Here is a 14,474-nt window from a genome sequence, read left to right as displayed (position 1 = left end):
GACTCAGTGGTGGAAAAAAACCACTCCAATGTTTTACTTAAACATTACAGTAAAAGTATAGTATGGCATCAGAATCTAGGCTACTTAAAGCACCAAAAGTAGAAAGTATACACATTATGCAGAATGTCCCATTTCACAAGTTTTCAAATATTTTGAAAATAGCAGATCTACAAGCTCACAACGCGTCACATTGCGACACATCGTGAGCTTGTAGATCAGCTATTTTGAACTGGCCAAAATGTAAATGGTTAATGTATGTATTGTAATGATAATGAAAATCTACAAAGTTAAGTAACTAAAGTTGCCAAATAATTGTAGTGGATTAAAAGTACCGGTAAATATTTGGCTCTGAAATGTAGTGGAGTACACGTAAAAGTACAGAAAATGTAACATACAGATACCTCAAAATTGTACTTAATAGCTACTGCGGAGTCAGTACTGCTGTATGGGGCCGAGACATGGACCCTCACAGTACAACAGGAAAAAGCCCTGGATGGAGTCTACACGTACAAGAATGCTACGAATGGCACTAGGTGTCACATGGACGGACCGCATCAGAAATGTGGACATCTATGGGGACCTACCACGGGTCACGGACAAAGTCAGAGAGAGAAGAACTTGAGGCAAGTAAATTTACTCTATGGGAGCCAACCCAGGGCAAAGCCAGGAGGGGAAAGAAGCGTACCAGTACCACCTATGTAGATGTGCTGTGGCGCGACAGCTTGGCTAACAACACTGCAGAGCTCATGAACCTGATGACGGATAGGAATTTGTGGAGGGCAGCGATCCAGGAATCCCAAGTTGGTGTTGGCTAGACCTCACTCTCGCAGCAACTAACTACTATACTTATATTGCATTTAAAATGCATGAAGTTGTTGGTAAGTATGTATAAATATGTTGGTTTTAGATGTCTTTGTTTGGCACGAGACACCATTGACTCCCCTTCTTTTTCCTTTTACTCACAAAATGGCCTCTTGAAAACAGTTGCAATTTAACATCTGTTTCAAAATAGATCACTTAATGTGGATTTCCCCAGAGACGGCTAAGAAATCAAAACCACAATTTTCTAAGCCTAATAAGGAAGGCCTCCCTTTTCCTTTAAGGGGGAGGACAAAGGATCCTTTGAGCACAAACTCTTGTCCACATACCTATGAAGTATTGTATGACAAGATACTAAAGCCTATTTACAAGATATATTGGATTTTTGGTTACACTTATACCACATATCTAGGATTAGTTGAATGAAACTTCCTTTCTGAAATGAAAAATGTACATGTGTGCGCACGCAAGACACAGACACACACACAGTCACGCACACAGACACACACACACACACACACACACACACACACACACACACACACACACAGAGATGTTCCAATCCGCTCAGTGGGCTAGAAACGTATACAGTCTGAGTCTAACCTTCTATTCGACATTGCGGTGAAGACAGGATCACATGGATGACTAGATTTAAGTGATACATCCCCTGCAGTACCTCCGTATCATAAATGTTTCTAACACCATGGTCTTGCTGTAGCTACTGTACATAGTAGGGCTGCAACTATTGATCGTCTCACTGATTATCCTATTGATAACCTTTTTGATTCATTGAATTACACACACACACACACACACACACACACACACACCTATTTTGACACTATTTAAAATGTATCTAATGGTCTCATGTTTGAGGCATTTGTGACCATTGTTTTAGTTGGTGCGGCTGGTGGGGTGACTGGGAGGCTATTCCATCATAATAGGCTTCCGTTGATGGAGAGGGCATTCTGTCCAAAAGTGGACCTCAATCCCACAGTTTGTTTTACAGCTGCAGTTCCAAAGTTATATTATATTTCCAACTGATCTTGATTGTCCATGGGCTATAAAAAATAAATAAAGCTATAGCAACCATTATTTCTTCTTTTTAAGAAATGTACATTCTTTCACATCAAGATGTAATACCGTAATGACCAACAATCTCCTAGACCTCGACTCTCTCCCAGTCCCCAGTCACAGTTAGGATTTTGAATGAATGTGGAATTATGTGCAGGACGTGAGGGGAATGGGGGACTTAATTTAACTGACTATAAAACCTTTTTGAATACTTCATTTAAAAAGAAAAACCTCTCTCACACACTTATGCCAGTGTGCCAGTGATCACCCTTCCCTGTGCCAATGTTGGCACCCGTGCCTAAAGGTTGCCTACCCCTACTGACTGATTACATGATTACATGTATACGGTAAGGAAGTAACCACACGGATAGGAGCCAGCTTAGGTGGTTCGGGCATCTGGTTAGGATGCCTCTCGAGCTGGGAGGTCCTCGATGCACGTCCCACTGGAAGGAGACCCCGGAGGGATCACATCGTCGACTCACTGGTCTTGGAACGCCTCGGATCCCCCAGGAGGAGGTTATTCTAATGTTGCTCTTGGAGAGGGAAGTGTGGAGCTCTCTGGTAGAGCCGTTTCCCCCACGACCCGATAAGCGTTTGAAGATGGATGGATGGATGGATACGGTACGCCTAATCATGTATGATTACATACTCTACTATACTGATTACTTATTGGTTCAAATATCATTTATTCGTTCAAAGAAGTTCTGGACTGCAGCTTTAAACACATTTTAGAAGTGACAGCTCAAAGTGAGTCTTAACTTTAATGAGTCTTACTCTTAACTTTATAGTCTTAGCAGCAGTGGTGGAAAGTAACTAAGTACACTTACATAAGTACTGTACTTATACAAGTACAATATTGAGGAGGTATTTGTACTTTACTTGAGTGTTTCCAATGCTTTTACTTTTAATCCACTACATCTTAGATCCAAATATTGTACTTTTACTACATTTATTTGACAGCTTTTAGTTACTAGTTATTTTGTAGATTTGTGTTATTATTACAAAACATGCATTACCCACTTCATCCCTATTCAGTATTTTAGCCGTGACGTGAGCGCCCCCTCCGGAGATACTTCCGGGTCCCACTTTTGTGTCTCCATAGAGTTATACTGTGTCCCTCCGTCTGACTAAATCTGACACTAAAACAACCACGAAAGTCTCATTTTACCCCTTTCCTTGCAACAACAAAGCTACTGGTCTCCCAAATCTGGCTGTGACAGGCCGTCTGCCCCACACTGAATAGTATCGCCATTGTATTTAAATCCTCCATTAGAGATCGTATTAATGCAAACTAGATTCAACATACTCAACCCTGCACACATTCTAAATATGCCCCCGAAATATTGTACTATATTATATATATGGACTAGTACTACTACTACCACCTTCAATAATAATGATGATAATAGTCTTTATTGTCTCCACATCATATATTTTCTTTGTCATGGACACTTGTACAGAACATTAATAATTCTACTCGAGTTGGAAGCATTAAGACGCATTTTAACCCTCAATGGCTTCCTTTCTGAAAAATAACGTCATTGTGAAAAGATTCACGCGTATAGATATTCTATTTACAATGAGATGTGGACGGGAGCTGGTGCCACTTGGACCCGGACGTAACGTAGGACTACAAAATGACGTCAGACTTAAATACAGAATATGCATTTTGGCCATTTGACAAATGACAATAGCCTACAAGCTCACAATGCGTTGCTATGCAACACATTGTGAGCTTGTAGATCTGCCATTTCCAAAATATTTTTTGTACAACTGTAAATGAGCACTTTCTACTTTCGGTACTTTAAGTACATTTTGATGTTGTACTTTAACTCAAGCTAATTTTAAATACAGGACTTTTACTTGTATTTCTATAACCGATTCTGAACGGGCACCCATTTTGGTGTTAGCATCATGTTATGCTTTAGCTATTGAAAAATAGCAGATCTACAAGCTCATATCGCGCCACCGAGTGGCGCGATACGAGCTTGTAGGTCTGCTATTTTTGAAAAATCGAAGAGCGACTGACATTTTTAGAATCTGATCTCAGGTCAGAATGGGTTCATCAGACCAGTGTGTGTCCTGCGGAAACCTCGTATGAATCTGATCTCAGGTCAGAATGGGATAATGCAATTTTGATACTTTTAGTTGAGTATTTTTCCCACCACTGCTTAGCAGGCCTAACCTTTAGAGATATGGAACAATAGAGGGTATGCGAGTGACATCATCATCACACCCGGACGTTATGCGGGAATGCCTACAGAGTGGCAGAAAAACTACTTTCTGGCCTTGACAGCCCAGACATCCAAACTGAAAAGCCATATTTGATTGCATTAATTGACTTTAAACAACATTAAATTAACTTCGCCACTCGATTTGCCACTAGATCTTCCATTCACCATGCATGTGCATATATACACTCTATTCACCCTGGATCAGTGAGTGAGATGAAGGTACTGTAACTAACCACAACATGAAGGTGGTTCGCCAAAATGCATTGGCTGTTTGATGTCCGTGCCCTAAGGGCCTTCGTCCTTTTGAAATCAGGATCAACGCCAACGTACATCCCTCAAGCTCTGATTCTCGGTTTACCTCGCTGGTCAAGGCATCGGGATGCTGTCTGACATACTGTTGCTATCTGAAGTTACAGATATAGTGTGGCATAGTAACTGAGACGACCATAAGAAATGCTCTACATTCTAGGTTTACTTGCAATATTCATTCAACATGCCGCCAGCCCAACGGAAGGTAAATTGGGGAAGTGTGCCGTTGAATGTTGCTTCAAAGAGGGAGGGGGCTGATCCTCTTCTCCCTCCATTGCTTCTCCCCTGGGCTCGGAGCTGTCCTCCCTCTCTATATTTACATTGACAGAACACAGCACAAGGTACCGTAGAAAACATGCATGCACGCACGCACGCGCACAGAAAACCAGGGAGCAGAACATGTAAACACACCAGGGGGAAAGATACCTGTCTGGAAATCCCACATGAGCTACTTTTAAGCACAAGTACCCTACTTTTAGACTTTATAGTTTAGGCATTTTGCTGATATTCATAGAGAGATCCACAGTGAATGGACATGTTAATGGTTAGATAGTTGTTTTGCTCAATAGAGGGGTATGCGCATGACATCATCATCATACCAGGAAGTTATGCAGGAATGCCTACTGAGTGGCTAAAAACTACTTTCTGGCCTTGACAGCCCATACATCCAAACAGAAAAGTCCCATTTGATTGCATTAAATTACTTTAAACAACATTAAATTCACTTAGTCACTCACTTTGCCGTTCACTTTATGCGTGCACATACCCTAGTCTATACCCTGTGGAGGGTGTATAGGTATAGGGTTGTTTGACCTCTTGGTTATGGGTCACTGTGGTGTGACGGTGTGTGTCACCGTTGCACTCCCATGTAGGGCGTTCTGGCCAGCAAGACCAAAACAACTTTAGTCATTTCCTGAAACAGCCAAGTCAAGTTTGTCCACCAACCACCAATCATGTGTCCTGATACACATGACACAAATGATACTGCCTGCATGGAATCCAGTCTGATTTGCTACTGTACGTTCTGCAGACTTTTTGAGTGGTGCAACCACTCCTACATCCAGCAACGTCCGTGTACCTAGGTAGGTACCTGTATGTGTACCTGTATGTATAAGTGAGCGCGGGTATGTTACTTATTTATACCAGTAGGGGGCACCAGAGAACAGAGAAGAAATTGGAACGATACAGAGAAGAAATTGGAACGATACAGAGAAGAAATTGGAACGATACAGAGAAGAAATTGGAACGATACAAATTGGAATGATACAGAGAACCAATAGACGGGAGTTGCACCACTCGGTTCACACTGGTGTGATTTTTCTTCTCACCCGTTAAAAAAGAAAAGCAAAAAGAAACGGAACGGAACACATAAAATCAGTCTGGATTCCAGGCTCTACACTATAGCCCTATTTTCGTACTATTTCTACTTATTTATATTATAAGTTGATGATAAAAAAATAATTGCATTGCAATCATTTTAAGTGAATTATCTAATAAACTACTCATCATTTAGCTTGGGACCCCATGGAACCCCCAGGCACATATACAGCACCATGGAACAAGACACTGTTTTGGCGGTAACTTTGTATTTAAGGACATTCCAAATTGATGGCTCCCAATTTGCACTTTAACCTCATAATCATGGTCGCATTCAGTGTGCAAAGATAGGAGAGGGTCAACTTTCAACTTGAGTCAATATACAGGATGGAAATAGTGTGGGAACAGATTTAACTTAAAGAGGGACCACTACACCCAGCTCCTTGCAGTAAACTATTGTTGCCTCGGTCTCTACCGGTTCAAACTTTAAAATCAGGTTGCACTCCTAGTCAGTGTTGTTTTTGGCAGTACATTTTGATTTTAGTTTTAGTCATAGTCTCTTGAATAGTTTTCATATAGTAAGTCACATTTTAGTCACCTGGAATGTTTTAGTGTTTTAGTCGACTAAATATCATAAGTGTATTTTGGCGGGCCTTGATGCCGTCGTAATGACTGATTTTACACTTGCTGAAAATAGCCGATCTACAAGCTCGCGACGTGTTGTGAGCTTGTAGATCTGCTATTTTCAGCATGCAACCAAGTGTAAAATGACTTTAACTGGATCTCTTGTCCACTAGTCCCTTCCTAACATTTTAGTCTAGTTTGTATTTGTTGACGAAATTATCAGTGTATTTAGTCATAGTTTTACTCATCATGGCTTAGTTTTTATGTCATTTTTGTCAGTGAAAAAAGGTAGTCGACGAACATTTTTCGTCATAGTCGACGAAATCAACACTGCTCCTGGCCACACCCTAATCGTGATGAAATATACCTATATTTCTAACATGAAACCTGCTGAAAAACAGCCTAATTGAAGGTTTCAATGTGTGGGATGCCAGTTCTCTGCAATATGTGCTAGGGTGCATTTACTCTTAAAAAGAAAGATGTAATTTTTGGGATGTTGTCTGCTATAGCTCCACATACATCATAAGCAACCTTGTAATTGTAATTATTGCACATAGTTCACCTGTCATATTCGTAATCTCTGGTCTCACCTGTGTCAAAGGGAGCTGCATTGGTGTATTTTAATTTAGCTTTATCAATTATCAAGATGACAACCAAAGACACCATCACACTTGCATGACAGAAATGTAAATAGCTGAACTTGCTAAATCCCTACTGAATTGATCTGTGACATGTAGTTTAATTGTGTTTGTTCTGGGCGTCAAAAGATTTGTCCACATCCACAGAGCCTGCTGGTTAACCACACTAATTAAAACGTCCCCATTATTGCCCCCCTATACAAGTACACACGCGCGCACACACACACACACACACACACACACACACACACACACACACACACACACACACACACACACACACACACTTATCATAGTGTATTACAGTATGAATCTATTACTCATGTAATGTCATTTTGACAATTTCATTTAAACCTAAAGGTATCGAGCATATCATCATGTCAGGGTCCCTAGCACATGGACAGGTTTGGAAACCACTGGTTTACTGTATGCCTTACATGAATCTCGAATAGAACTTTTCATTTAATTCCTTTCATATTTAACCAATAATGTGAGGGGACAGGGGACAGCACCGGTCTAGTTATAAGCCACCTATTTATAGTCCTGGCTCTCACTCACTGTAACCAGACCCATGTCTGAAGTCACGTCCTCTGCCCTCGTCTACTGCATTACCACAGCCAGGCAAGAGGCACTCTGCTCTGGGGCGGACAGACTGTCGGACGGGCATACATACTTGAGTGTATACTCTTGGTTTGCAAACACTGGCTTTGTAGGGCCTCGAACATCATGGAGGCTCTTTACTCCCGAATCTGGGAGAGGGATGGGGTGCTGGCAGTGGAAGAGATGGACGAGGGTGGGAAGGAGGAGGAAGAGCAGGAGGAACGCGAGACCCTTTCCTCAGCCATGGGCTCCGAGGAGGAATCGGACGACGATGTGGAGCGACCACCAGTGGTACGCAGAAAGGTGTCGTTTGCGGACGCGTTCGGCTTTGACCTGGTGTCCGTCAAGGAGTTTGACGCGTCAGCAGCAGGCAAGCCTGCCAACGTGGAGGTTATCCAGAAACATCCCACGGACGAGTTCTACATCTCATGCCTGTTCACGATGCCCCCCGATCCCCAAGAGCTGGAGCAGCACGTGCACGAGCAGATGGCGGAGCTGGAGCACATCGAGCTCCTGCCCGGAACCGCCATCCTCCGAGGTGTCGTACGGGTGCTCAACCTCAGCTTCAACAAATCCGTCTATGTCCGGACCACGCTGGACGGCTGGAAGAGCCATGTGGACCTGCTGGCCGAGTACGTGCCGGGCTCCAGCGTTAGGAAAACGGACCGCTTCAAATTCCAGTACACGCTCGTGCCTCCTTTCGACAGAGAGGGCACCAGGGTGGAGTTCTGCATCCGGTACGAGACGGAGGCGGGGGTTTTCTGGGTGAACAACCAGGATTTTAACTACGTGCTGTTCTGTCACCAGAAAAGCCACGTGAAGGAGGGCAGGGAGAAGGAGCAGGAACCTGTCTGCAAAGAGAGTCACAACCAGAGGGGGAAGAGGAGCTCTCTCAGATGCTCTTACAGGTGAGCCTGCTGACACCAGTGTCAGAACCTCCATCCAATCTAAACTGTGCAATTATGCCACTGGCATTATACAAACAATATTATAATCCTATAGACAAAGTGTAATAAATACATAGCTGAAATAAGTTCTGATATAAAGCAGCACAGATTTTCTTTTTCAACCAAATAATTTGAAATCTGAAATGTAAATTTAAAAAAATATATAGCAAACAGCGCCAAGAGGTCTTTGCTGTGGAAGGAAAAGGTTTACATGTTAGGGTAATCGGCTCCCGGCCTGACTCCATGACGATGCCGTTATTCCTACATCAGGACGCTCACTTTTTGCATTTCAACTACAGGAAGGGCAGTGCAGAAGAACATGCTAATGGCAGCTCAGCCATGACAACCGATGTTTCAGGTGTGTATTGGTGTGCGCACGCATGTGTGTGTGCGTGTGTGTGTGTGTGTGCGTGCGTGCGTGCAGTGGCATGCACAGATAGACACCCCTCTAAATGTCTGTGCACGCCACTGCGTATGTGTGTGCGTGTGTGTGTGTGTGTGTGTGTGTAGGTAGTGGTGGGGGTGGGGGGATGGGTGGTGGTGGGAGTCCACTTGTCTGTCTGCACGATTGCACAACATACTTACATGCATTAGTGTGACTGTCTGTGTCTGCTAGGGTTGATATATAGTCCCAAACTGTGCCGGTACTCTGCTCTGAAGTCTGTGCTTGAGAATCTGAGTGCCCAATTTATTTTCCAGAGGCTGTGCATAAAGCTGAGGACAGTGGCAGAAAGACTGTGGACAACAAAGAGATACATTCTATTTTACACCATGAAGGGCACAATGCCTTGGTGAGCATTCATTGTTTTACCTCAAGTTGGATGAAGTGAATCTATTTAAAAGTATACATGAACCTATGAAAGCATATACTCTTTGACTGCACTGCTCACAAACAATATAGTACACACAAGCAGGAATGTTCTTTCTGTAAAGTGCACAATTAAAAGTGCACCAGTTACCAAACAACTTTTGAACTTTCTGAACAGAAAGCTTCTTTATTCAAGATTCAAGACGCAAGATTAATGTCACTCAATCGCACAAGTATGTGCAGTAAAATGTTGCTGTGACATGCTCTGCACAAGGTATAATAAAAATGATTCACTTAATGAAACAAAGTATAATGAAAGTAAAAGCTAAAACAAATAGAAGCAGCACTACAGAAACTACAGCACTACATCTAATAATAAAATAAAGAAAGAAAGAAGAATTAAAATAAGAAAGTGTATTCTTTAGTATTTACAGATTGAAGACATTTGACCTGGCAGTTTTGTCATTGTTCCAGGTTTATGATAGCCTGAGGAAATTCAATTCAAATGGCCGAAATGGTTAATGTATGTTTTGTAATTATAATCCAAATGTACAAAGTAACTAGCAACTAAAGTTTTCAAATAATTGTAGTGGAGTTGAAAGTACAATATTTGCCTCTGAGATGTATCAGTGTATCAAGTATTGGAAATTGGAATTAATCAATTAAAGTACAAATACCTTAGAATTGTACAGTGCTTAAGTAAATGTACTTTGTCGACTACCTTTTTTCACTGACGAAAACTAAATGGAAACTAAATGCTATGATGACTAAAACTAAGACTAAATATATTGACAATTTCGTCAACAAATAAAAACTAAAGACTGTTACTGAAATGTTAGGGACTAAGAGATCCAGTATCAATTTACACTTGGTTGCATGCTGAAAATAGCAGATCTACAAGCTCACAACATTTAGTCGACTAAATCAACTGTAGATTTAGTCAACTAAAAACGTATGATATTTACACTAAAACATTCCAGGGGACTAAAATGTGACTAAAACAAAATGAAGACTATTCGAGAGACTATGACTATAAAACTAAAATAAAAATCCGCTGTTAAAATCAACACTGCTTTAAGTTGCTTTCCACCACTGCACAGAACTTCAGAACGGCAGAGCTAAGGCAGCTCCCATGATACGTGAGAACATGCCATACACACTCCAGAAGCAGCCACGTGCAAACTATTAATACTAGGAGTTCAGAGAGACTATGGCTTGTGAGTGTGCAGGAGGGCAGTGATGTAAACAAAATAACAGTATGGGCTGTGGTTGCAACAGCATTGCAATGTGTTGCATCACCACAGCAGCAACAACATATATTATTATTATTTTTTAGGAACCTCAGTCACAGATATGATAATCGGATGTGCTTCTTATGCATAATGTATGATACCGAGGCGGATCTTCGGATGCAACGAACCTGAGAGGGCTTTTTTTAAAGATCCTATATATCATTATCCTCTTAGCTTGACCCACGTCCCTTTCTTACTGATTGACAGATGGACAGTGCCAGAAGCCAGCGGAGGGCGGCGCGCTTGCTGCACATGCAGGACCACTTCTACCAGATGAAGCCGGGCGCCTGTTTGGTTGACTCGGCGCGTGGCCCGCCGGACACCCTCTCCCGAAAATCACACGATCACCATCATCAGCGCCAACCCGGGTCAAACTCAGCATATGGCGTTTTCCGCATCCGCCACAAGAAGCCAGCCAATGAGAGCCCACAGATCCTCACCTACCATCAGATTCCTTTACTGCCACTGGATTGGAGTGAGGATGACAGAACACGGTGGAGGGGCGTGGCAGATGAGAATGACAGTTGGACTAGGGGAAAGAAAAGAACCTTGTCCAAATCGGCAGAGGTTCATGCGGACAATGCACCCACTGTGAGTGACCTGTGGGAGACCTTTCTCAATGACAATAACAAGAACACCAATGACGACTTATCTGTGTGTGACGTGTGGCAGGACTTCCTCAGTGGGCCAGATCGAAGAGATCATTCCTCTGTTTCAGAGTCGGAGTGGCTGCAGTCAGCAGCTTTGGTGTCACCCTCAAACCACATGTCGCTTCGAACCCCTCCCGCCACTCAGAGGGTCTCAGACACGCCTGCCCGTAGACATGCACACAGCTTAGCTGAGTGCCGACTGGTGGTGTCGGGCCCCCATGAAACATCAGCGGCAAACACCAAAGGGTCAGTGCCCACGGGGGGCGGGCAAACCGCCTCCCTGAGAGATGACGGCACATCCCGAAATTCAGAGGGGAGCCCCGCCGTAACAGACACTCTCTGCAAATTCAGCCGCACGGGGCCAACATCTGTTTCCGGGGGCTCCACTGACAGTCGGTGTTGCCAACACGTGGCGGGGCAGGGGACGGGGACGGGGAGAGGAAGGGAAATTGTGAAAGGCGGAGGAGAGGAGGAAGAGGGGGATCTCGCACTCCACACGGCAGTCTCGGTAACAAGCTCTGGGGAGACGGGGACAACAGAGATGACAGCAATAGCAGAATCTCAGAATGCCAGCGCCGTTGATAGGATCTCTCAGGGAGCAAGGCCAGACGAGGGTCTTTCTTCCAGTGGGGAAAGGGAGGTTGCAGGTAGCACACACAATGTGGCGTGTGACACGGTGGCATTTAGGGAGACAATCAGACTAGGGACAAAGGATGAGAGGAGGTCTGTGTTATTCTCATTCAGACAAGCAGGGGACGAAGGGCAGGCACTGAGCTACACAGAAACCAAAGCACACGCAGGAAAAGGAATATTTAGGCCACGGGAAAGTGGGGAGGCGGCGGCAACATCCCAGGGGTGTGCGGATGTAAAGAAATGTGAGGAATTCAGGCCGAAACAAAACAGTGAAAATGCATTAAAGCGCAACGAGGAGGGAGATATTGGACATTTGCGCTCGGATGAATTTGGTACAACAGAAGGCGAGTCTAGGCAGGGCCCGCCGAATGTGGCTGCATACAAATCCAATGAAGGTGAATGGGAAAACGTCATGTCAGATCACTCAGACTCTGACAAATTGAGGGAGGCAAAAGAGGAGGAAGTTGCATGTGACACAGCAGGTGACAAAGCAACCGGTCAGAGTAGTGTTGAGGTTGAATTTAACCAGGAAATGTTCAAGGAAGTTATGAATGATGGGGAACAGGGGTGGGGCCAGACACTAGTGGACGCCGATCTCAGACCAAGGGAGGATGATGCAGGTGGCAACAGTAGACATCAAGAATGTACGTTGAAAGAGACAGTCGCAGAGAAAGACATTTCATGTGAACTCCGACAGACGCCCGAGACATCAGAAGGGATGGGGGGCGATAAGAGTCAGAGAGACATGGATGCTGAGGTGAGTATCGGAAAGCAAATTGAAGCGTTGGGGGAGGGGATGTGTGATGCAGAGAACACCCCAGATCAGTGGAAGAAATTGCCCAAAGCGCTGACGAAACAAGACGTGTCAGCAGAAAGAGTTGAGTGCCCCCGACAAGTCCAATGTGAGAAATTGTCAGAGGGAACAAAAGACCCTATCATCTGCAGTGATATTACAGTCCTCAAAATGGGAGTGAAGTTAGGTGTGGAGGAGGAATTCACAGATAGAATCGATCAGGGTATGGATGAGGTGTCAGATTGGAAGGATACTCCAACTGCCTTTGAGAGAACAGGGCATATAGCAGGGGAAATGGGAGGCCTGCTAACAGACACACCTGACCATAATCACAGTAAACAATTGAATAGGGCCCAAGAGGAATTTGACTCTGGTGTATTTTCCCTCGTAGAATTAGCTACAGATCTAAACCCTGCTGCGAGTCTCAATGAAGACCTAAATCTAAGTTCAGCGGGTTGCAGTGATTATGACACTGCTCAGTGTAGTCAGCTGTTGACTGAAACCGTGCAAAGTCTCATACTCGACGAAAATAAAAATTATAATATAGCCACATGTAGCAATGAATATAGCACAGTTGAGAGCAGTTGGTCATTAGTTGAAACAGCACACAGATCTATCATCTCAACACCTGAGCTCATTTCCGATGTTAAACCTGCCGAGAAGGGTGCCACTGAGTCAGCTATTGGACTCAGGTTGCATCACAGCCCACTGTTGCCGTCTGCGGATCAGATACGTGCCAACCAAATCAAACACAGGCCCCTCTCCCACCAGGAGATAGGTAGACTGTCAGAAGGCTGTTTAGTCACACACCAGGTCCAGGAAATCAATAACCGATCAACTCCCCCATCTGAGGAGAGTCTCCCTTCCTCCTCAGAGCAGGACAATGCCAGCAGAAATGTTCTAGCATGGCGTAATGTGCTCGTCTCAATCAGCCAAGTGCTTCTAATTGCCGCATTAGTTGTCACCACCCTGATATACGACTTCCCTTCATGCTTTGTTTTCTCTGTGGTTACATTGTGCTGGTGGGTTTGCCAGTTCTGGAAGCATCGAGGGAGAAATGCGACAAAGGGATAGGCCATGATTCTGGGGGGGAAGGGGGGCATCACGTTTACCTGTGATTGGAGTGGATATGATTGGTATTTTGTTTTCTGACAGCTTCGATGATTTTCTCAAACTAGTGGCCCATAAGAGGTTTGGTTTTAGAAATGGAAATGGAAATGAAAAGTTTGTTGCAAATTGGTTTGCTGCACAATTACATAACATAAATGTGTGAAGAGACAGACAGACAGACAGACAGACAGACAGACAGACAGACAGACAGACAATCTAGGCAGGGGTATGTATGACTTATTGTGTCATTATACCATTGAATCCAATATGATAATTATTTGGAATAGTATGGAAACTGCAGAGCTGAGTGGTCAAGTATATCTGGATTACACAAATATACAGTTTTTACAATCACATGCCATTAAGTTAATGAATACAAGACTACGCTCATGTTTAGAGCAAGAAAAAAGCTATTGCCACTGGGTAACATACAAAATTCACACCCGTGAGAAGGGAGTGGTGCAACTCCGTGTGGGGGTACCCGGGGGTCCCCGGAAGTTCCAGTCGCACAGGACCACGGCAAGGCCGGCACCCTGGCAATGTGGCAATGTGACCCCTGGCAATGTGGCAATGTGACCCCTGGCAATGTGGCCCGTCATGGGCCTTTTGGATGTTCTTATTGATTT

The 14,474-nt window shown here is 43.9% G+C and overlaps 1 protein-coding gene across 1 annotated transcript; it reads left to right on the top strand.

The window, feature by feature from the left end:
- Positions 1 to 7,710: 7,710 nt before the first annotated feature.
- On the top strand, positions 7,711 to 11,101 carry LOC310853772 (protein phosphatase 1 regulatory subunit 3A-like). The gene is made up of 3 exons (XM_083758213.1): positions 7,711 to 8,523; positions 8,862 to 8,920; positions 10,870 to 11,101. The coding sequence occupies exons 1-3, from the start codon at positions 7,742 to 7,744 to the stop codon at positions 10,959 to 10,961; spliced, it is 933 nt and encodes a 310-aa protein (XP_083614339.1). The 5' UTR covers positions 7,711 to 7,741; the 3' UTR covers positions 10,962 to 11,101.
- The last annotated feature ends 3,373 nt before the right edge of the window (positions 11,102 to 14,474 follow it).

The sequence above is a fragment of the Protomyctophum parallelum genome, assembly GCF_964188405.1.
Source record: "Protomyctophum parallelum genome assembly, chromosome: 22".
NCBI classification, from domain to species: domain Eukaryota; kingdom Metazoa; phylum Chordata; class Actinopteri; order Myctophiformes; family Myctophidae; genus Protomyctophum; species Protomyctophum parallelum.
Note: the sequence above shows the minus strand (reverse complement) of the source record. Positions and strands in the feature narration are given on the sequence as shown.